Source organism: Salmo salar, chromosome 19 (genome assembly GCF_965601325.2).
Source record: "Salmo salar chromosome 19, fSalSal1, whole genome shotgun sequence".
Classification (NCBI taxonomy): domain Eukaryota; kingdom Metazoa; phylum Chordata; class Actinopteri; order Salmoniformes; family Salmonidae; genus Salmo; species Salmo salar.
In genome coordinates, this window is record NC_138309.1 from 51,941,380 (window position 1) to 51,965,985 (window position 24,606).

Sequence of the window (24,606 nt, forward strand, 5' to 3'; positions counted from 1 at the left end):
AGAGGCTCATAAGCACATTTGCCACAGGGGGCATCGCTGCACACAAGCTTTCTAGTGCCAATGGGATCCTCCTCAACAACATGCCCAAGTCCGAGAGTAACATCACGTTATTCTCAGACGAGAACCCCTTAACCACCAAGAACCCCCTGTTTGACGAAGGCACGGGCACTCTCAGCAGCCCAGAGATCCTGGGGCAGCAGGAGATATGTGATGCTCTGAGTAGACAGGTGATGATAGACCCGGTGCAGTGGGAGCTGGAGCTGCTGAAGACTGAGCTGAAGGACAGTAAGGACATGCTGGACGGCCTGGACTGGGGAAACCTGGGGAGCGGCACCTAAATGGAGCCCAAGCCCATGTCCGTGAAGGAGCAGGCCAGGCAGTTTGAGCAGCAGGCAAAATGGGAGATGAAGCAGAGGCAGAGCCGTGACTCCCAGGGGTCTCTCTCTGCAGACTTCCTGATGGGGTTGGGGTTCGACAGCCCCCAGCACCGGGCCAGAGAGGCCTGGCAGTCTCTGAACACCATTCTGGGTAGAAACAGAGAGGACCGCCAGTTTCTGGGCTCCATCCTGGATAGAGACAGCCCCCAGCACCACCGCCAGTCTCTGGGCTGCATCCTGGGTAGAGACAGCCCCCAGCACCACCGCCAGTCTCTGGGCTGCATCCTGGGTAGAGACAGCCCCCAGCACCACCGCCAGTCTCTGGGCTGCATCCTGGGTAGAGACAGCCCCCAGCACCACCGCCAGTCTCTGGGCTGCATCCTGGGTAGAGACAGCCCCCAGCACCACCGCCAGTCTCTGGGCTGCATCCTGGGTAGAGACAGCCCCCAGCACCACCGCCAGTCTCTGGGCTGCATCCTGGGTAGAGACAGCTCCCAGCACCACCGCCAGTCTCTGGGCTCCATCCTGGGTAGAGAGGACTGCTATTTGGGACAAGAAATAGAGGGCCCACCCTGCATCATTATTACCCAGAGCGATGGGTAATAATGATGCATGGGTGGTTCCCCAGGAAGGAGCCCAAGGGGATCCTGAAGAATGTACAGAACATCGCCGACATCGAGAAATCTGTTTCCAACATGTGCAATCAAATAGACAAAAATAACGATGCTTCCACGGAGTGTCCTGAAGCCACAAGGGTCTGTCGATTCTGTGGACTCCTTCTATGGCGAACTAGACATTGCAGAGACCGTAGTCCCCACCACAGCAGAGTTACAGGCAGAGGCTCCGTTTGGAGAACAGTACAAACAGGTACACGTCCAGCCAAACATCAAAATTAACTCCTTAGTGGAAGAGCTGGAGAAACGCTTCCCCTCTCAGTCCACTGCAATGTGACTCTCTCCTTCTATTTCTCTTCAGTGACTGTTTCTTATTTTTCTTCTTAATTTTGTGTGCTTTTGCAATTCCATTCTTCTCATTCTTTCTGTTTTTTTTTATTAAGGGAGTTGTTTTCAATCTGAAATGTTGATTGATATTTCTTTATATATGAATGCATGGCTAGTCTTGTTCCGTGTCATAACTTAGCCTGTAATAGTAAGGTTTTATGGTCACCTAAAGATGAAAATAATCTAGAGAATTCTACCCATCCGTTTAATTAAAAGAAGAAATCGTATTCATTTCTCTCAAGTAATTTCAACCATTTTAAGTTCAATGGTAAAATCGCATAAGGAATTTCAGAGGACCTGAGCCCTAGGACCGTGCCTCAGGACTACCTGGCCTGATGACTCCTTGCTGTCCCCAGTCCACCTGCTGCTCCAGTTTCAACTGTTCTGCCTGTGGCTATGGAACCCTGACCTGTTCACAGGACGTGCTACCTTGTCTCGGACCTGCTGTTTTCGACTCTCTCTCTCTACCGCACCTGCTGTCTCTAACCCTGAATGATCGGCTATGAAAAGCCAACTAACATTCACTCCTAAGGTGCTGACCTGTTGCACCCTCTACAACCACTGTAATTATTATTATTTGACCCTGCTGATCATCTATGAATGTTTGCTGGTCATCTATGAACGAAGGCCAGCATTCCGGAGATGCCTCTTCGTTGTTGATGTTGAGACTGGTGTTTTGCAGGTACTATATAATGAAGCTGCCAGTTGAGGATTTGTGAGGCATCTGTTTCTCAAACTAGACACTCTAATGTACTTGTCCTCTTGTTCCACCGGGGCCTCCCACTCCTCTTTCTATTCTGGTTCGAGACAGTTTGCGCTGTTCTGTGAAGGGACTAGTACACAGCGTTGTATGGGATCTTCAGTTTCTTGGCAATTTCTCGCATGAAATAGCCTTCATTTCTCAAAACAAGAATAGACTGTCGAGTTTCGGTAGAAAGTTCTTTGTTTCTGGCCATTTTGAGCCTGTAATAGAACCTACAAATGCTGACGCTCCAGATACTCAACTAGTCTAAAGAAGGCCAGTTTAATTGCTTCTTTAATCAGAACAGTTATCCGCTGTGCAAACATAATTGCAAAAGCGTTTTCTAATGATCAATTAGCCTTTTAAAATTATAAACTTGGATTAGCTAACACAACGTGCCATTGGAACACAGGAGTTATGGTTGCTGATAATGGGCCTCTGTACGCCTATGTAGATATTCCATAAAAAATCTGCCGTTTCCAGCTACAATAGTCATTTATGACATTAACAACGTCTATACTGTATTTCTTATCAATTTGATGTTATTTTAATAGACAAAAAATGTGCTTTTCTTTCAAAAACAAGGACATTTCTAAGTGACCCCAAACCTTTGAACGGTAGTGTATGTTTGGTGGAAACATACCACTCGTGGGAAAATGTGCATAGTTTCTTTATGCGGATTCTAGAGTAGCGCACAGTGTTGTGCTAACAAGTGCATACTTAAAGAGCTATCTCATTTAAAAGGAATATGTTATGAAGGAATTCAACTTGCAAACTTTACAGATGTATTACACAGTCACATACTGTATGTATGTGCTTTCGGAAAGTATTCAGAGCCCTTGACATTTTCCACATTTTGTTACATTACATCCTTATTCTAAAATGTGTATATATATTTTTTTTTTTAACAATCTCCAAACAAAACGCCATAATGACAAAGCAAAAACAGGTTGATAGAAAGTTTTGTAAAAGTATATAAAAAAAATGAAATTTCACCTTTACGTAAGCATTCAGACCCTTTACTCAGTACTTTGTTGAAGCACATTTGGCAGCGATTACAGCCTCGAGTCTTCTTGGGTATGACACTAAAAGCTTGGCAAATATTTATTTGGGGAGTTTCTCTCATTCTTTTCTGCAGATCCTCTCAAGCTTTGTCAGGTTGGATGGGGAACATCGCCGCACAGCTATTTTCAGGTCTCCCCAGAGATGTTTGATCGGGTTCAAGTCCGGGCTCCGACTGGGCCACTCAAGGACATTCAGAGACTTGTCCTGAAACAACTCCTGCTTTATCTTGACTGTGTACTTAGGGTGGTTGTCCTGTTGGAAGATGAACCTTCGTCCCACTCTGAGGTCCTGAGCACTCTGGAACAGGTTTTCATCAAGGATCTCTCTGTACTTTACTCCGTTCATCTTTCCCTCGATCCTGACTAGTCTTCCAGTCCCTGCCGCTGAATAACATCCCCACAGCATGATACTGCCACCATCATGTTTCACCGTAGGGATGGTTTCAGGTTTCCTCCAAACGTGACGCTTGGCATTCAGGCCAAAGAGTTAAATCAGACCAGATAATCTTGATTCTCATGGTCTGAGAGTCTTTAGGTGCTTTTTGGCAAACTCCACGTGGGCTTTCATGTGCCTTTTACTCTGGAGTGGCTTCCGTCTGGTCACTCTACCATGAAGGCCTGATAGGTGGAGTGCTGCAGAGATGGTTGTCCTTCTGGAAGGTTCTCCCATCTCCACAGAGGAACACTGGAGCTCTGTCAGAGTGACCATCAGCTTCTTGGTTCCACACAGCCATCTGTATTTTGCTCACTAGATGTCACAGTTTGACCTCATTCATCCCACTATATATTGCACTGCCTTCTGTCAGGTGTGGAGGGAAGGAGGTAGACAGAGAGAAGGGAAGAAAGAGAGAAAGAGTGTCTGTGTGTGTAAGAGAGAGAGAGCGAGAGAGAGTATCAAATGTAAAAAGAAAATGAAGAAAATGTACAGCAATGACAAATGGTTTGATGAAGAATGCAAAAACCTAAGAAAGAAATTGAGAAACTTGTCCAACCAAAAACATAGAGACCCAGAAAACCTGAGGCTACGACTTCACTATGGTGAATCACTAAAACAATACAGAAATACACTACAGAAAAGAAGGAACAGCACGTCAAAAATCAGCTCAATGTAATTGACGAATCCATAGACTCTAACCACTTCTGGGAAAATTGGAAAACACTAAACAAACAACAAAACAAAGAATTATCTATCCAAAACAGAGATGTATGGGTAAACCACTTCTCCAATCTTTTTGGCTCTATAACAAAGAACAAACCGCAAAAACATGTACATGATCAAATACAAATTTTAGAATCCATTATTAAAGACTTCAACAACCCACTGGATTCTCCAATTACGCTGAATGAACGACAGGACAAAATAAAAACCCACCAACCCAAAAAGGCCTGTGGTGTTGGTATCCTCAATGAAATGATCAAATATACAGACAACAAATTCCAACTGGCTATACTTAAACTCTTTAACATCATCTCGAGTTCTGGCATATTCCCCAATATTTGGAACCAAGGACTGATCACCCCAATCCACAAAAGTGGAGACAAATTTGGCCCCAATAACTGCCCATAGGATGTGCATCAACAGCAACCTTGGGAAAATCCTCTGCATTACCATTAACAGCAGACAGTGTACATTTTCTCAGTGAAAACAATGTACTGAGCAAATGTCAAATTGGCTTTTTACCAAATTATTGTATGACAGACCACATATTCACCCTGCATACCCTCATTGACAAACAAACAAACCAAAACAAAGGCAAAGTCTTCTCATGTTTTGTTGATTTCAAAAAAGCCTATGACTCAATTTGGCATGAGGGTCTGTTATGCAAATTGATGGAAAGTGGTGTTGGGGGATAAACATACAACATTATAAAATCCATGTACACAAACAACAAGTGTACGGTTAAAATTAGCAAAAAACACGCACATTTCTTCCCACAGGGCCGTGGGATGAGACAGGGATGCAGCTTAAGCCCCACCCTCTTCGACATATATATCAACGAATTGACGAGGGCACTAGAACAGTCTGCAGCACCCGGCCTCACCCTACTAGAATCTGACGACAAATAATGGTGTTCCCAAAAAGGTCCAGTCGCCAGGACCACAAATACAAATTCCATCTAGACACCATTGCCCAAGAGCACACAAAAAACTATACATACCTTGGCCTAAACATTAGCACCACAGGAAACTTCCACAAAGCTGTGAACGATCTGAAAGACAAGGCAAGAAGGGCCTTCTATGCCATCAAAAGGAACAAAATTCGGCATACCAATTAGGATCTGGCAAAAAAAATACTTGAATCGGTTATAGAATCCATTGCCCTTTATGGTTGTGAGGTCTAGGAACCGCTCACCAACCAAGAATTCACAAAATGGACAAACACCAAATTGAGACTCTGCATGCAGAATTCTGCAAAAATATCTTCTGTGTACAACGTAAAACACCAAATAATGCATGCAGACAGAATTAGGCCGATAGCCGCTAATGATCAAAATTCAGAAAAGAGACTCTAAATTCTACATCCACCTAAAAGGAAGCGATTCCCAAACCTTCCATAACAAAGCCATCACCTACAGAGAGATGAACCTGGAGAAGAGCCCCTTAAGCAAGCTGGTCCTGGGGCTCTGTTCACAAACACAAACAGACCCCACAGAGCCCCAGGACAGCAACACAATTAGACCCAACCAAATCATGAGAAAACAAAAAGATAATTACTTGACACATTGGAAAGAATTTACAAAAAATCAGAGCAAACTAGAATACTATTTGGCCCTAAACAGAGAGTACACAGTGGCAGAATACCTGACCACTGTGACTGACCCAAATTTAAGGAAAGTTTTGCAGACTCAGTGAGCATAGCCTTGCTATTGAGAAAGGTCACAATAGGCAGACCTGGGTCTCAAGAGAAGACAGGCTATGTGCACACTGCCCACAAAATGAGGTGGAAACTGAGCTACACTTCCTAACCTGCCAAGTGTATGACCATGTTAGAGACACATATTTCCCCCCGATTACACAGATCCACAAAGAATTCGAAAACAAACACAATTTTGATAAACTCCTATATCTAATGGGTGAAATACCACAGTGTGCCATCACAGCAGCAAGATTTGTGACCTGTTGCCACAAGAGAAGGGCAACCAGTGAAGAACAAACACCATTGTAAATACAACCCATATTTATGTTTATTTATTTTCCCTTTTGTGCTTTAACCATTTGCACATCGTTACAAAACTGTATATATACATAGTATGACATTTGAAATGTCTTTATTCTTTTGGAGCTTCTGCTCATTTTTTATTGTTTATTTCACTTTTGTATATTATATACTTCACTTGCTGTGTGTAAAGTGTGAATGAATCCGTGTCTTTCATTTTAATTTATACTCTGAAATGCCACAATGGTATATAATGGATAACATAGGTCTCAGTCAGATCCGTAGGTGTAGTATTTTATAAGCCTTCACAGGCAATAACTCAAATTCTATATGATTTGAGGTCTACGAGGTATGCATTCCTATTCAACGCACATTGTTTCCAATTGGTTTGATTACTGAAAACAATTTGCCCATATGACGGAAGGAGTAGTCGATAGCTTTATCATACTAGAACATTTCATTTTAAAAGTTGAGTCTTGTAGTTTTTTTTTACTTTCAGTCCTCCCTCTCTTTCTCCATCTCTCTGTCTGTTATTCTCTCTCTCTCTCTTTTTCCCTCCCTCTCTACTTATCTCTACCTCTCTCCCTGTCCCTCTGTCCATCTCTCTTTCTCTCAATTCAATTTCAATTTAAGGGGCTTTAGTGGCATGGGAAAATATGTTTACATTACCAAATCAAGTGAAATAGATAATTAACAATAGTGAAATAAACAATAAAAAATTAACAGTAAACATTACACTTATAAAATTCCATAAGAATGAAGACGTTTCAAATGTCATATTATGTCTATGTACAATGTTATAATGATACGCAAATAGTATAAATGGGAAAATAATTTAAAATAAATATAGGTTGTGTTTACAGTGGTGTTTGTTCTTCACGTTCGCGTTTATCGTCGAAGGAATGAGCATTACACCGAGGCCTATACTCTGGAGCGGGACCGATTTGGAGGTGGAGGGTCCATCTTGGTGTGGGGCGGTGTGTCACTGCATCATCGGACTGAGCTTGTTGTCATTGCAGGCAATCTCAACATTTTGCGTTACAGGGAAGACATCCTCCTCCTACATGTGGTACCCTTCCTGCAGGCTCATCCTGACATGACCCACCAGCATGACAATGCCACCAGCCATACTGCTCGTTCTGTGCGTGATTTCCTGCAAGACAGGAATGTCAGTCTTCTGCCATGGCCAGCGAAGAGCCCGGATCTCAAACCCATTGAGCACATCTGGGACCTGTTGGATCGGAGGGTGAGGGCTAGGGCCATTCCCCCCAGAAATGTCAGGAAATTTGCAGGTGCCTTGGTTGAAGAGTGGGGTAAAATCTCACAGCAATAACTGGCAAATCTGGTGCTGTCCATGAGGAGGAGATGCACTGCAGTACTTAATGCAGCTGGTGGCCACACCAGATACTGACTGTTACTTTTGTTCAGGGACACATTATTCAATTTCTGTTAGTCACATGTCTGTGGAACTTGTTCAGTTTATGTCTCAGTTGTTGAGTCTTGTTATGTTCATACAAATATTTACAGATGTTAAGTTTGCTGAAAATAAACGCAGTTTTATTTATTTTTGAAAGTTTATTTCACCTTTATTTAACCAGGTAGGCAAGTTGAGAACAAGTTCTCATTTGCAATTGCGACCTGGCCAAGATAAAGCAAAGCAGTTCGACACACACAACAACACAGAGTTACACATGGAGTAAAACAAACATACAGTCAATAATACAGTAGAAAAATAAGTCTATATACAATGTGAGCAAATGTGAGCAAATGAGGTGAGATAAGGGAGGTAAAGGCCATGGTGGCAAAGTAAATACAATATACCAAGTAAAACACTGGAATTGTAGATTTGCAGTGGAAGAAAGTGCAAAGTAGAAATAATGGGGTGCAAAGGAGCAAAATAAATAAATACAGTAGGGGAAAAGGTAGTTGTATGGGCTAAATTATAGATGGGCTATGTTATAGATTATAGCAGTTGACAAGTGAGAGGGCGGGTTTTTTTTTTGCTGAGTTTATAACCGATTCAAGTATGTCGAATTTTATGTTCCTTTTGATGGCGTAGAAGGCCCTTCTTGCCTTGTCTCTCAGATCGTTCACAGCTTTGTGGAAGTTACCTGTGGTGCTAATGTTTGGGCTGCGGTATGTGTCGTTTTTTATGTGCTCTATAGCAACAATGTCTGGATGGAATTTGTATCTGTGGTCCTGGCAACTGGACCCTTTTTTGGAACACCATTATCTTTGTCTTACTGAGATTTACTGTCAGGGCCGAGGTCTGACAGAATCTGTGCAGATGATCTAGGTGCTGCTGTAGGCCCTCCTTGGTTGGGGACAGAAGCACCAGATCATCAGCAAACAATAAGACATTTGACTTCAGATTCTAATAGGGATAGGCCGGGTGCTGCAGACTGTTCTAGTGTCCTCGCCAATTTGATGATATATATGTTGAAGAGGGTGCGGCTTAAGCTGCATCCCTATCTCACTCCCGGCCCTGTGGAAAGAAATGTGTTTTTTTGCCAGTTTAAACCGTACACTTGTTGTTTGTGTTGATAGATTTTATAATGTCGTATGTTTTTCCCCCAACACCAGTTTCCATCAATTTGTATAGCAGACCCTCATACCAAATTGAGTCTAAAGCTTTTTTTAAATCAACGAAGCGTGAGAAGACTTTGCCTTTGTTTTGTTTTGTTTGTTTGTCAATTAGGATGTGCAGGGTGAATACGTGGTCTGTCGTACAGTCATTTGGTAAAGAGCCAATTTGACATTTGCTCAGTACATTGTTTACATTGAGGAAATGTACGAGTCTGCTGTTAATGATAATGCAGAGGATTTTCCCAAGGTTGCTGTTGACGCATATCCCACGGCAGTTATTGGGGTCAAATGTGTCTCCACTTTTGTGGATTGGGGTGATCAGTCCTTGGTTCCAAATATTGAGGAATATGCCAGAGCTGAGGATGATGTTAAAGAGTTTAAGTATAGCCAATTGGAATTTGTGGTCTGTATATTTTATAATTTCATTGAGGATACCATCAAACCCACAGGCTTTTTTGGGTTGGAAGGTTTGTATTTTGCCCTGTAGTTCATTCAATGTAATTGGAGAATCCAGTGGGTTCTGGTAGTTTTTAATAGTTGATTCTAGGATTTGTATTTGATCATGTTTGTTTTGCTGTTTATTCTTTGTTATAGAGCCAAAAAGATTTGAGATGTGGTTTATCCACACATTTCCGTTTTGGATTGTTTGTTTAGAGTTATACAATTTTCCCAGAAGTGGTTAGATTCTATGGATTATTAAATTACAATTAAATTAAATCTCTCTCTCCCTCTCTCTCTTTCTCTCTCCCTCTGTCCCTCTCTCTTTCCCTCTCTCTCTCTTAGTGAGGTGTAGTGGTAGAATAGGTTTAAGAGCACTGAATAATTCATATTATTGCCTTCCAAAAGGAGATGAACAACTGCTTTACAATTCTCATGTACTTGAAACTGAAAAATTAGCAAAGGGAGACCACTCTCTGCTTTTGATTTAAGCAGCCAATTACTGCTACAGTAAGTAATACAAGCTCAAGCAATCTTTATCTTGACAATCTTAATTTTTGACAATCTTTATCTTGACAATCTTTATTTTTGACTATCTTTATCTTGACAATCTTTATTTTTGACAATCTTTATTTTTGACAATCTTTATCTTGACAATCTTTATCTTGACAATCTGATTTACTGATTTCCACAATGTTTCTTCCTCTACAGGCGCGGGTATGGACATCATGAGGTACGTTGGCGTTTCCATTCCTCTGAAATTGGCATTGCTGCTTTTGAATGGTGAACCTACTTGTCAGTTTATTTAACATAATTGTATCTGTAGACAGCGTTGATAGAAGGACCAAAACTAAATATGGAAATACATTTCCAATGCACCGCCCGCCTTATGTTTGGGGAGGCGATGTGATGCACAGATATTGGAAAGGTTTGGCTGATGGCGGAAGCTGTCATCCCTTCGTATTAAATCCCTTGGTTTTGGTTATGAAATTCTCTTATTATACTTCACTGACACAGGCTGTTTCTTCTGTCTATTTCCCATCAAATTCCCCCTGACCTCGCTTGCTACCCCTTCCCATCCATATTTACATTGATCCACTATCTGTTTAATGAAACCTTCCTCTTATCTACTTACCTTTTGACTGTCTTTTCCTCCTCAACTGTCCACTCTCTCTGGCAGCAACAGCAGTTGCTCAGGCCCTCTCTTCTGAGACCGGAGGTACAGAATACTCTCTCTCAATTCAATTCAGTTCAATTCAAAGGGTTTATTGGCATTGGAAACATATGTTAACATTTCCAAAGCAAGTGAAATAGTTAATAAACAAAAGTGAAATAAACAATAAAAATTAACAGTAAACATTACACTCACAGAATTTCCCAATTTCAAATGTCTACAGTGTTGTAGTGATGTGCAAATAGTTAAAGTACAAAAGGGAAAATAAATAAACATAAATATGGATTGTATTTACAATGGTGTTTGTTCTTCACTGGTTGCCCTTTTCTTGTAGCAACAGGTCACAAATCTTGCTGCTGTGATGGCACAGTGTGGTATTTCACCCAGTAGATATGGGAGTTTATCAAAATTGTGTTTGTTTTCAAATTCTTTGTGGATCTGTGTAATCTGAGGGAAATATGTGTCTTTAATATGGTCATACATTTGGCAGGAGGTTAGGAAGTGCAGCTCAGTTTCCACCTAATTTTGTGGGTAGTGTTCACATAGCCTGTCTTCTCTTGAGAGCCAGGTCTACCTCCGGCAGCCTTTCTCATTAGCAAGGCTATGGTCACTGAGTCTGTACATAGACAAAGATTTCCTTAATTTTGGGTCAGTCACAGTGGTCAGGTATTCTGCCGCTGTATACTCTCTGTTTAGGGCCAAATAGCATTCCATCCGATTTGCCAAATGGAGGGCGAGGGAGAACTTTGTACGTCAACAGTGAAGAGGCGACTCTGGGATGCTGGCCTTCTAGGTGGAGTTCCTCTGTCCAGTGTCTGTCTTCTTTTGCCCATCTTCATCTTTTCTTTTTATTGTCCAGTCTGAGATATGGATTTTTCTTTGCAACTCTGCTTAGAAGGCCAGTACACTCTAATGTACTTGTCCTCTTGTTCCGTTGTGCACCGGGGCCTCCCACTCCTCTTTCTATTCTAGTTAGAGCCAGTTTGCGCTGTTCTGTGAAGGGACTAGTACACAGCGTTGTACGAGATCTTCAGTTTCTTGGCAATTTCTCGCATGGAATAGCCTGCTTTTCTCAGAACAAGAATAGACTGACGAGTTTCAGAAGAAAGTTCTTTGTTTCTGGACATTTTGAGCCTGTAATCGAACCCACAAATACTAACACTCCAGATACTCAACTAGTCTAAAGAAGGCCAGTTTTATTGCTTTTTTAATCAGGACAACAGTTTTCAGCTATGCTAACATAATTGCAAAAGAGTTTTCTAATGATCAATTAGCCTTTTAAAATGATAAACTTGGATGAGCTAACTAGAGGTTGACCGATTAATCGTTATGGCCAATTAATTAGGGCTGATTTCAAGTTTTCATAACAATCGGTAATTACATTTTTTTTTCGCCGATTATGGCCGATTACATTGCATTCCAAGAGGAAACTGCGTGGCAGGCTGACCACCTGTTACGCGAGTGCAGCAAGGACCCAAAGTAAGTTGCTAGCTAGCATTAAACTTACCTTATAAAAAACAATCAATCTTCACATAATCACTAGTTAACTACACATGGTTGATGATATTACTAGGTTAACTTGCTTGTCCTGCCTTGCGTATAATCAAGGCGGTGCCTCTTAATTTATCATCGAATCACAGCCTACTTCGCGAAACGGGTGATGTTTAAACAAAAGCGCATTTGCAAAAAAAGCACAATCGTTGCACGAATGTACCTAACCATAAACATCAATGCCATTTTTTTATCAATACACAGAAGTATATTTTTTTTAAACCTGGATATTTAGTTAAAAGAAATTCATGTTAGCAGGCAATATTAAATAGGGAAATTGTGTCACTTCTCTTGCGTTTATTGCACGCAGAGTCAGGGTATATGCAACAGTTTGGGCCGCCTGGCTCATTGCGAACTAATTTGCCCGAATTTTACATAATTATGACATAACATTGAAGGTTGTGCAATGTAACAGCAATATTTAGACTAGGGTTGCCACCCGTTCGATAAAATACGGAACGGTTTCGTATTTCACTGAAAGAATAAACATTTTGTTTTTTCGAAATGATAGTTTCCGGATTTGACCATATTAATGACCAAAGGCTCGTATTTCTGTGTTTATTATATTATAATTAAGTCTAGGATTTGATATTTGATAGCACAGTCTGACTGAGCAGTAGTAGGCAGCAGCAGGCTCGTAAGCATTCATTCAAACTTTACTGCGTTTTGCCAGCAGCTCTTAGCAGTGCTGTTTATGACTTCAAGCCTATCAACTCCTGAGATTAGGCTGGCAATACTAAAGTGCCTATTAGAACATCCAATAGACAAAGGTATATGAAATACAAATGGTATAGAGAGAAATAATCAGCGTGTCATAATTCCTATAATAACTACAACCTAAAACTTCTTAACTGGGAATATTGAACAACTGGGAATATTCAACCACCAGCTTTCATATGTTCTGAGCAAGGAACTTAAACGTTAGCTTTTTTTACATGGCACATATTGCACTTTTACTTTCTTCTCTAACACTATGTTTTTGCATTATTTAAACCAAATCGAGCATGTTTCATTATTTATTTGAGACTAAATAGATTTTATTTCTGTATTATATTAAGTTAAAATAAGTGTTCATAGTTCATTTAGTATTGTTGTAATTGTCAGTATTACAAATATATGATATCAACAGAGAAATAAGCCGATACCGATTAATCGGGCGATTTTTATATATATATGGTATTGGCTTATTTTGGTCCTCCAATAATCGGTATCAGTATCGGCATTGAAAAATCATAATTGGTCGACCTCTAGAGCTAACACAACGTACCATTGGAACACAGGAGTGATGGTTGCTGATAATGGGCCTCTGTATGCCTAGGTAGATATTCCATTAAAAATCAGTAGTTTCCAGCTACAATAGTCATTTACAACATTAACAATGTCTACACTGTATTTCTGATCAATTGTATGTTATTTTAATGGACAAAAAATGTGTTTTTCTTTCAAAAACAAGGAAATTGTCTAGAAGGGATTGAAGTTGTTGTTGCCTAAACCTTTTTTTGGTAGATTTCCACAATACTTTCCTTCCATCTATAGCATTTCTTAATATTATTCTGTTCCTTTGAATTTGATGCCTCATCATTTAGCATAGCTCTGTTCAAATAGAGTGTGATTTTGCTGTGATCTGATAAGGGTATCAGTGGACTGACTGCGAACGCTCTGAGAGACTCTGGGTTGAGGCCAATGATAAAGTAGTCTACATTACTACTGCCAAGAGATGAGCTATAGGTGTACCTACCAAAGAAGTCCCCTCGAACCCTACCAGTGACTATGTACTTACCCAGCGTCCGACAGAGCTGCAGGAGTTGTGACCCATTTCTGTTGGTTATGTGGTCGTAGTTGTTTCTAGGGGGGAATATGGGGGAGGGAATGCTGTCACCTGCAGGTAGGTGTTTGTCCCCCTGTGTTCTGAGGGTGTCAGCTTCTTGTCCAGTTCTGGCATTTAGGTCACCACAGACTAGTACATGTCCCTGGGCCTGGAAATTGTTGATCTCCCCCTCTAGGATGGAGAAGCTGTCATCATTAAAGTATGTGGAATCTATTGGTGTGATATATTGTAGGTAGCACACATGAGGACATTTTTCTCTGTTGATATCATTTCCTTATTAATTTCTAGCTAGATGTAAAATTGTCTTGTTTTGGCTAATTTAATAGAGTGGGTTAGGTCTGCTCTATACCAAATTAGCTTACCCCCTGAGGCTCTTCCCTGTTTCACACCTGGTAGTTTGGTGGATGGGACTACCAGCTCTCTGTAACCTAGAGGGCAACCAGTGGGTCCATCTCCTTTATACCATGTTTTTTGTCGAATGACAATGTCTGTATTTCCAATGTCTTTGATGAAGTCTGGGTTCCTGCTCTTTAGGCCAAAGGCAGATGACCTCAGACCTTGTATATTCCAGGATGAGCTAGTAAAAGCTTTGTGTTCCATAGTGTCTAGTGTTGTGTTTGTGTGGTTTAGACTCTGTCTCTCTCTCTCTCTCTGTCTGTCTGTCTGTCTGTCTGTCTGTCTGTCTGTCTGTCTGTCTGTCTGTCTGTCTGTCTGTCTGTCTGTCTGTCTGTCTGTCTGTCTGTCTGTCTGTCTGTCTGTCTGTCTGTCTGTCTGTCTGTCTGTCTGTCTGTCTGTCTGTCTCCCTTTGCTATCCAAAGTAGTGAAGAATCCTCCTTTAATAAAGCCTGTTTGGTGGTCTTCTCTTGTTTTCCTTTAACTAATACCTCTTCTTTACCCACAACAGGAGCTCTCTATTGAGTCTGGTATCGATCCTGGCCAGGACTATTACACCCAGGATTATTATAATTATGACCATGGGTAAGGGAGTGTGCGTGGCTGTGTGTGCATGTTTTCTTGCATGCGTGGCTGTGTGTGCACGGTGTGTCTGTGTACGGTGTGTCTATGCACAGTGTGTGTTTGTGTGTTTTTGTTCCTGAGGCCTTACTGATCCTGTGAGTGCCGACAGTTCACCTCACACCAGGGAAACTCAGTCGGTCTGCAGAGTCCGGAAACTCATTTAGAGTTAAATACCCGTCCATAACAAACAGCTCTCGACACAACAGGCCTCCAGACTGAAAAATCGGAAGTAGTTTCCGAACAGCCTTGAAGTGAAGCGTTCAGCTCAGAATACATAATGATAGCTTCAGACGAAATCATTCAAATTGTCGTTTGTTGCCACCTGTGATGAATTCCATAATTTAATTTTAAGACACTAGAGACCCCATTTAGGTGTCCTGGCACAATGGTAGCCAGGCTAATCACTCACTTAGCACGTTACATTGAGCATCGTCCACGTTATCTAACAACAGGAGAACAACAAGGAGTGTTGATGCAGATTGAATGTTATGGAATTAAGCTCTTAAGACGTAGCCCCTCCAGCACCCAAATGAGAGGATGGTAGTTATAGAGCATGGGTGTCAAACTCATTCTACGGATGGCCGAGTGTCTGCAGGTTTTTACTCTTCCCCTGTACTTGATTGATGAATTAAGGTTACTAATTAGCAAGGAGCTCCCCACACCTGGTTTTCTAGGGCTTAATTGAAAGGAAAAAACTAAAACTTGCAGACACTAGGCCTTCCATGGAATGAGTTGACACCCCGGATGTAGAAACTGAACGATTCGGATTTCTATATGCTGTAGCGACAGATACATTTACCTCTCACTGTCTCTGAGTGTCTCTTTCTCCTCTCTCTCTCCTCTCCTCTCTCTTTCTCCTCCCTCCTCTCTCTCCTCAATCTCTCTCCTCACTCTCTCTCTCCTCTTTCCCCTCTCTCTCCTCTCTCTCCTCACTGTCTCTCTCCGCTCTCCTCACTCCCTCTCTCTTCTCTCTCTCCTCTCGCTCTTCACTCTCTCTCTCCTGTCTCTCCTCTCTCTCCTCTCTCTCCTCACGCTCTCTCTATATGCAGCTTTTCACCTTTTAATTACAACGTCCAGCCTCTGACTTCAGCCATACCGCATGTTATTTTTCTCTCTGCTATGTAGCGGGTCTCTCAAAATGCTAATGTTTCGCTTCACATCGATCACTATGAATAAAATTAGAGTTTGGCTCATGTTTGGGTTGAGATGTGGGTAATAGTCTTCTGGCTGGAGGCTTGAGCCCTTTAGCCATTTGGCCTCTACTGACACCGTGTACTGTACACTCTTAGAATTAGTGGTGACTCGAGGAACCCTGGAGATCCTCAAGGAACCATTTGCTAGTCAATGGTTCATATTTGCATCTTCGATTAGTTGAGTGGTTCTTGGAGGAACCTTTATTGGTTCAATGTAGCAACGTGTTCCTGGAGAGACCCTGGAGCAGAAGCGTGGCTTATTAGGGGTATGGCTTGCGGATCAGTATTTTTTGGGCCACCCATTAAAGTAAATGTCATTCTTGTTCATCTGATCTGTTGTATTGTCTTCCAATGTTAAGGTTGAAAGCTGACAGTTTTGTAGCTTCAGTGAGGCGTTTGTAGCTTCAGTTCCCCAAGAGCTTCTGTGAATCCAGAAGTTGGAGTAGTTAACACTTTATTGCTGTATGTCAGTAATGTTCATATTATATTAGAATATGTAATAAGCATAGATATTCATGGAACATTTCATTTGTAGTGTACAAAATTAACATTATGAACAGTTAATGACATTTATGCTAACTGGGGACCAAAAATAACTATCATAAAGCCACACCCCCAATAAGCCACACCTCCAATCTGATTGGCTGCTACCTCGACACTATATTATAAAAAAAGGTTAAAAAAAATGGAACCCCTCCAATCACAAAAGTGTTCCGGTTTGAACCTTTACACGGAGGTTCCTCGAATACCTTTTTCAACTGGAAAGGTTCCGCCTGTGTGGCCACCAAAAAGGTTCTTCCAGGCACCTTTACTTCTTAAGAATGTAGGTTAAAGGTCACCACACCCTGTGTCCATACAGTCACAGTCAGCCCTGTTAAGCTGATGGTCTGTTTTTGTTTTAGCAGACGGTTTCTCCCTAGGAGCACTCAAAGCCTTTAATCTGGGTTCATAGGGAACTGACTTCTACGCTCTGTAGTGAGTGGGCCCTGGATCTTATTGTACGCCTTGTCTGCCCCCCTCTGGCACTAAAGACAGGCTGAACAAAGACAGAGAAAAAAGAAATAGCCTGTCTGGGGCAATGACTGTAAAGTCCCATAAGGAGCCTCCTTTACCGCCCACCTCTCACCTTTCTGTTATCCAGGAGCCACTGGAGACCCGGGCCGAATCACATGTTCTGTTTCACACTCGCTTCTAAAAAATGAATGGCACAATTATACTGATAAATGTGTATTGACAGAGGTGAATAAATCATGTTATGGCTGCTAGTGTGTGTGTGTGTGCGCGCGTGCGTGTATGTGTGTGTGTGTGTGTGTGTGTGTGTGTGTGTGTGTGTGTGTGTGTGTGTGTGTGTGTGTGTGTGTGTGTGTGTGTGTGTGTGTGTGTGTGTGTGTGTGTGTGTGTGTGTGTGTTGTCTGTCTATCTGTGTATGTGTGTCAGTACAGTGTGTAACTAAACCATTGTGTCTCCCTACAGGTATGAGCTGCCTCAGTATGGCAGTCGCAGGAAGTTGATATCGCCGACAGGCCTGTATGATGAGTACGGAGAGGTGATTGTGGAAGACGATGGGAGCTACTACTATTGCAGTCCACAGGAGTCAGATGGAGAGGTAGCAGATTTGTATGATTCAAAATGATGCACCTTTGAATTCAATGAAAAGTATGTCCCTGGAGGAAGCCCTGCTTGGTTCAGTAATGGGTCAGTAATGGTTAATGGTCAACAGTGGCTTTAACGGTAGCTTGGGCTGATGTGACTGTAATATAGGTGGCCATGCGTGGTGGGAGGAGGCCATCTAGGTGGGGCAGAGGACCATCCCGCAGCCCCCGCAGTGGCCCCCCCAACAGGTACTTGGAGACCTGCAGTCCCCCCGTCCCAGGCCAGGAACAGCCACCCCCAGCAGTGCTGCTGCAGCAGACTCCATTGGCCCCACCACTCCTCTACGGCTGCTCAGAAACTAAAGACAGTCATGAAACTCTGCAGTTTCCTGGTGAGCCCCCCTCACTCCACCCCCCGTGTAACTAAGCCAGGATATTCCCCTTGAAGTTCTTCTCCAATGATCGGAGGGACGGAGGAGATGGTGGAGACTGCCCCTGAACTAATTAAGGCCAAGTGCTCCGACAGCATGCTGAGGATGAACAGTGATAGATGGTCATAGATGCTAGCTACTTCCAGGCCTGGTACGAGGCCAAGCCCTCGGTGAAACAGTGGTTGGTGAAGGTGCCAAGATGTACAGTCGAAGTCGGAGGTTTACATATACCTTAGCCAAATACATTTAAACTACATTTTTCACAATTCCTGACATTTAATCCTAGTAAAAATTTCCTGTTTTAGGTCAGTTAGGATCTCCACTTTATTTTAAAAATGTGAAATGTCAGAATAATAGTAGAGAGAATGATTTATTTCAGCTTTTATTTCTTTCATCACATTCCCAGTGGGTCAGAAGTTTACATACACTCAATTAGTATTTGGTAGCATTGGCTTTAAATTGTTTAACTTCGGTCAAACGTTTCGGGTAGCCTTCCACAAGCTTCCCACAATAGGTTGGGTGAATTTTGGCCCATTCCTCCTGACAGAGCTGGTGTAACTGAGTCAGGTTTGTAGGCCTCCTTGCTCGCACATGCTTTTTCAGTTCTGCCCACAAATGTTCTACAGGATTGAGGTCAGGGCTTTGTGATGGCCACTCCAATACCTTGACTTTGTAAGCCATTTTGCCACAACTTTGGAAGTATGCATTGTCCATTTAGAAGACCCATTTGCGACCAAGCTTTAACCTCTATGGGCTAGGTGGGACGCTTGCAGCACTAACCTTTGATGATCTTCATCAGATGACAACCCTAGGACATTATGTTATACAATACATGCATGTTTTGTTCAATCAAGTTCATATTTATATCAAAAACCAGCTTTTTACATTAGCATGTGACTAGCATGTGACTAGCATTCCCACCGAACACTGCCGGTGAATTTACTAAATTACTCACGATAAACGTTCACAAAAAACATAACAATTATTTTAAGAATTATAGATACAGAACTCCTCTATGCACTCGCTATGTCCGATTTTAAAATAGCTTTTCGGTGAAAGCACATTTTGCAATATTCTCAGTAGATAGCCCGGCATCACAGGCTAGCTATTTAGACACCCAGCAAGTTTAGCACTCACCAAAGTCAGATTTACTATAAGAAAAATGTTATTACCTTTGCTGTTCTTCGTCAGAATGCACTCCCAGGACTTCTACTTCAATAACAAATGTTGGTTTAGTCCCAAATAATCCATTGTTATATCCAAATAGCGGCGTTTTGTTCGTGCGTTCAAGACACTATCCTAAAGGGTAAATAAGGGTGACGAGCATGGCGCATTTCGTGACAAAAAAATTCTAAATATTCCATTACCGTACTTCGAAGCATGTCAACCGCTGTTTAAAATCAATTTTTATGCAATTTTTCTCGTAAAAAAGCGATAATATTCCGACCGGGAAAGCGTGTATACGTACAAAGAGAGAGAAAATAAGAGCCTGAGTCTCAGAGTACTCTGACCGGCCACTATCCAAACGCGAAAATGTGTTTCAGCCTGGGGCTGCCTCGATATCATTCAGCTTTTTCCCGGGCTCTGAGAGCCTATGGGAGCCGTAGGAAGTGTCACGTTACAGCAAAGAACCTCAGTCTTCAATAAAAAGAGCCAAGATTAACAACTTGTCAGACAGGCCACTTCCTGTTCAGAATCTTCTCAGGTTTTTGCCTGCCATATGAGTTCTGTTATACTCACAGACACCATTCAAACAGTTTTAGAAACTTTAGGGTGTTTTCTATCCAAAGCCAATAATTATATGCATATTCTAGTTACTGGGCAGGAGTAGTAACCAGATTAAATCGGGTACGTTTTTTATCCGGCCGTGTCAATACTGCCCCCTAGCCCTAACAGGTTAACTTCCTGACTGATGTCTTGAGATGTTGCTTCAATATATCCACATAATTTTCCTTTCTCATGATGCCATCTATTTTGTGAAGTGCACCAGTCCCTCCTGCAGCAAAGCCCACAACATGATGCTGCCACCACCGTGCTTCACGGTTGTGATGGTGTTCTTCGGCTTGCCCCTTTTTCCTCCAAACATAACGATGGTCATTATGGCCAAACAGTTCTATTTTTGTTTCATCAGACCAGAGGACATTTCTCCAAAAAGTACGATCTTTGTACCCATGTGCAGTTGCAAACCGTAGTCTGGCTTTTTTATGGCGGTTTGGGAGCAGTGGCTTCTTCCTTTCTGAGCGACCTTTCAAGTTATGTTGATATAGGACTCGTTTTACTGTGATATAGATACTTTTGTACCTGTTTCCTCCAGCATCTTCACAAGGTCTTTTGCTGTTGTTCTGGGATTGATTTGCACTTTTCGCACCAAAGTGCATTCATCTCTAAGAGACAGAACGCGTCTCCTTCCTGAGCGGTATGACGGCTGCGTAGTCCCATGGTGTTTATACTTGCGTACTATTGTTTGTACAGATAAACGTGGTACCTTCAATCATTTGGAAATTGCTCCCAAGGATGAACCAGACTTGTGGAGGTCTACAATTTTTTTTCTGAGGTCTTGGCTGATTTCTTTTGATTTTCCTATGATGTCCTTGAAATACATCCACAGGTATACCACTAATTGACTCAAATGATGTCGATTAGCCTAAAAGAAGCTTCTAAAGCCATGACATCATTTTCTGGAATTTTCCAAGCTGTTTAAAGGCACAGTCAACTTAGTGTATGTAAACTTCTGACCCATTGGAATTGTGATAAAGTGAATTATATGTAAAATAATCTGTCTGTGAACAATTGTTGGAAAAGTTACTTGTGTCATGCACGAAGTAGATGTCCTAACCGACTTGCCAAAACTATAGTTTGTTCACAAGAAATGTGTGGAGTGGTTGAAAAATGAGTTTTAATGACTCCAACCTAAATGTATGTAAACTTCTGACTTCAACTGTATAAACATATCAAGCAGGCTTCAAGAGAGGATGATATCCTCAGTGTGAGCTCTGTAGCTGAGCAGAGAATGTATGGTTCCAGGTCCCAATGCTCCAGTGACTGAGAGGGAGTAGAGGTGGCAGGCCTCCCTGGCGGGGGACAGTCGTGAACAGGACTGCAGCAGCTCTGAGGAAGGGTCCCAGGGGAGGCCTTCTCAGACAGGAGGAGTATGAGCAGCACTGCTTCATCCTCCACACTGGATTGCAGGAGAGAGAGAGAGAGAGAGAGAGAGAGAGAGAGAGAGAGAGAGAGAGAGAGAGAGAGAGAGAGAGAGAGAGAGAGAGAGAGAGAGAGAGAGAGAGAGAGAGAGAGAGAGAGAGAGAGAGAGAGAGAGAGAGAGAGAGAGAGAGAGAGAGAGAGAGAGAGAGAGAGAGAGAGAATTCTGAGGAGAAATACTCCGATAAAGGTCAGGATCAGAGACTGAGGAATGTGACGTCTGCAGAGGCGGACACAGAGCCAGGGACACGGTCACAGGCGCCCTCGTCCAGCAGGAGATCCTCTGTGGTCTCCAGCCGCAGTCAGAGTAGACAGGACAGTGGAGAACATCCTCTGATACACAGCACAGTGGGACAGAACAGAGATTCTCACTTAGCAGAGTAAGTCTCTGACCCAAGCTCCAGGAGCTTTAGATCCACCTGGACAAGAAGCGCTAGATCCACAACTTCCTCACACACTTTAGGGCCTGAGAACACCATCGAAGAGGAGAGCGAGGAAGAGCAGGAGTCCTCGGGGGAGGAGGAAGAAGAGGCTGAGAGCGGAGAGTCATCTGAGGTGTGAAGGGTCATTGTCCAAGAGGTCCAGTGGGAGCCTTACAATGGTCTCAACAGGAAAGAGACGAGGCTCGACAGAGGTCAGAGGTAGCATCATGGAAACCTCAGATGACCCTGTCCCCTACCCCTGAGGATGATGAGGGAGCCACGACGGTGAGACCGTCCAGCGGTAGTTATGGAAACAGCTTGGAACATAGCACAGAGGAAGAAGAGGAAGATGAAGCCGTAACATCTTAATTCAATTGAATTCCGATCCCATTAAGTAAGATCTCCGAATGCCTTGATTGCGTTTGCAATTATTTGTGTGGAATGTGTTATTGTAATAGAAGCCATTTTAGCCAATTACAGAGTCCAAACCGCATGCCCTCTCTTCCCCTCTTCTCTTTTTAGCTGCTGCCTTTTCTTTCATGAATAGTGGAAGCAATGTCCTTTGATGTGATAATCCCATTCCTCCTTCTAAAGCTCTTAGTAAATGGTTAATAATTGCTTCTCATCCATCTGTGTGAAGAAGCACAAAAGATTGTGCTTAATTCACCTCAGAATTCACCTCAGAAGTTAGTCATTTCCTTCAACAGCTCCTTCTCCAGTGTGGTTAAAGAAGGATTTTCAAGCCTTGAGACAATTGAGGCATGGATTGTGTATGTGTGCCATACAGAGGGTGAATGGGAAAGACAAAATATTTAAGTACCTTTGAACGGGGTATGGTAGTAGGTGCCTGGCGCACCGGTTTGTGTCAAGAACTGCAACGCTGCTGGGTTTTTCATGCTCAACAGTTTCCCCGTGTGTATCAAGAATGGTCCACCACGCAAAGGACATGCAGCCAACTTGACACAACTGTGGGAAGCATTGGAGTCAACATGGGCCAGCATCCCTTTGGAACGCATTCGACAACTTGTAGAGTCCATGCCCTGACGAATGGAGGCTGTTCTGGGGGGGGGGGGGGGGGGGGGGGGGGGCGTTCAACTCAATATTAGGAAGGTGTTCCTAATGTTAATGTTCTGTACACTCAGTGTATATCTGTCTGCTTGTTGTTGTTCAGTACGGGAGGAAGAAGCGGATCAAGCTGGTGGTGGACAGGGAGTATGAGACCAGTTCCACGGGGGAGGACAGTGCTCCAGAACCCCAAAGGAACCGTCTGTCCAATCTGACCAACCACAGCAACGTCAACGGCAGCGTGTACCTGGCACAGAACGGCTCAGTCATACGCACCCGCCGGGCCGCCCACTCAAACAACATCAAGGTCAACTCCCCGGTGCGCCTGGGCAAGCACTTTAAGAAACTAGACAAACTGGCGGTGACTCACGAGGAGAGACTGCCGCTCAACAGCCCCGTGGCGACCACGTCCTCGGCCGACAAGAACCTAAACACCCAGCCCTCCAGCGGCTCCCTGGCCTCCAGCACCACGGGCGCCGAGAGCATTGCGTCCAAGTCCAACATCGCCAAGGCCAGGAGCGAGAGAACGTGGAATGCGGAGGAGCAGGAGTCAACAGTGGACAATGAGAACGTGAGAGAACCTTTAGAGTCTCAGAGCGATCGCACGTATTCCGATGAGGAGGAGCTATGGATGGGGCCCTGGAACAATCTGCACATACCAATGACAAAACTGTGACTTTTGTATTTTCACTTGTGACAAAATGAACTTTTTAGTATTGTCCCCAATGACTTAATTCATAGCATAAATCTCAATTGAATTGCACTTTACTTCAGCATTATATTTGCATTTATTTATCAGTAATCCACTGGTTTCTTGTTAAGTGTTGCCAACGAAAGCAACATCGCAATTAATTGGCTTAATCTTAAAAATTGTCTTCTCTCTATTTAGCTACTGTACATTCATCCAAAAGTTTTTGCAACCAGTAAGCTATTAGGTTTCCTTTAAATATAGAATACTAACAATTTTGAATTTACTTAGGATAAAACATGCTCTTTTCCCAATATTGTCACTTGTAGAATGTTCTTTCCTAAGAGGAGTTTATGAAAATGTCTCGGCGACACAGAGGTGTCTTGATCAGGGATGCACTTGCTGTCCACGTAGGCCTTTACCTGTGCCCCAATCATAAAAGTCACTCAGACTCGAATACAGTGTTATTTTTGTCATTTTTATACAGATTGTTACATTTTTGAGGGATATTTGAAATACTATCCTGTTTGCTGCATACTGCATACTTGCCATGTCTTGAAATAACAATTCTGGTTGTGGTCTGGTTTTGAATCGATATTCGTAATGGCCGTGTGATGTTTATAAGCACATGAAAAACCAATGCAGTAATCTTTGTTCTAGTGCTGCCTTCATAAATATATCAAATACATCTTCAACCTATTGATGGAAACAGAAATAAACATTTCTCATCAAACTGTTGCTACTTCTATTCATCTAGTCCTTTTTCCCTCTCCGAAATGGTTAGAAATCCCTTTGTTTGCAGAGAGAAGTATGCCAAATCCAAAAACCCCAGTCTATGCTATGCCCAGGTAAAATGAACATTACAGTCAGTTCAATTTCCATGTGTTTGCTTCTGCTCTGAGAATCAGCATTATGATATTGATGACCTTCAGGAGAAGATGTTCATTTTGAATGGTTCTAGGAGAACATATCAAACATCCATTTGATTGATTTAACTAAGTTACCTGATTTATAGCGATTCCAGTGTGCAGACAGTGAAGTCATTTGGGCTTATTAACCAGAGGATGGAGTTAGCCCAGTTA

At 42.6% G+C, this 24,606-nt stretch overlaps 1 protein-coding gene across 1 annotated transcript; it reads left to right on the forward strand.

Annotated features, from left to right (window-relative positions):
* Nucleotides 1–1,100: 1,100 nt before the first annotated feature.
* Nucleotides 1,101–24,262, forward strand: LOC145862278 (uncharacterized). Its single transcript, XM_082965526.1, has 4 exons — nt 1,101–1,244; nt 14,823–14,896; nt 17,602–17,734; nt 22,943–24,262. Exons 1-4 carry the CDS (start codon nt 1,101–1,103, stop codon nt 23,510–23,512), a joined length of 921 nt encoding a protein of 306 aa, XP_082821652.1. The 3' UTR covers nt 23,513–24,262.
* Nucleotides 24,263–24,606: the final 344 nt, after the last annotated feature.

Bases quoted from the DNA above. Each gene is read 5' to 3' on its own strand.
- LOC145862278 (XM_082965526.1), top strand. From the start codon at position 1,101: ATGCTTCCACGGAGTGTCCTGAAGCCACAAGGGTCTGTCGATTCTGTG. The intron at 1,245-14,822 runs GTACACGTCCAG...TACCCACAACAG, and splicing joins TTGGAGAACAGTACAAACAG to GAGCTCTCTATTGAGTCTGG. The intron at 17,735-22,942 runs GTAGCAGATTTG...GTTGTTGTTCAG, and splicing joins CACAGGAGTCAGATGGAGAG to TACGGGAGGAAGAAGCGGAT.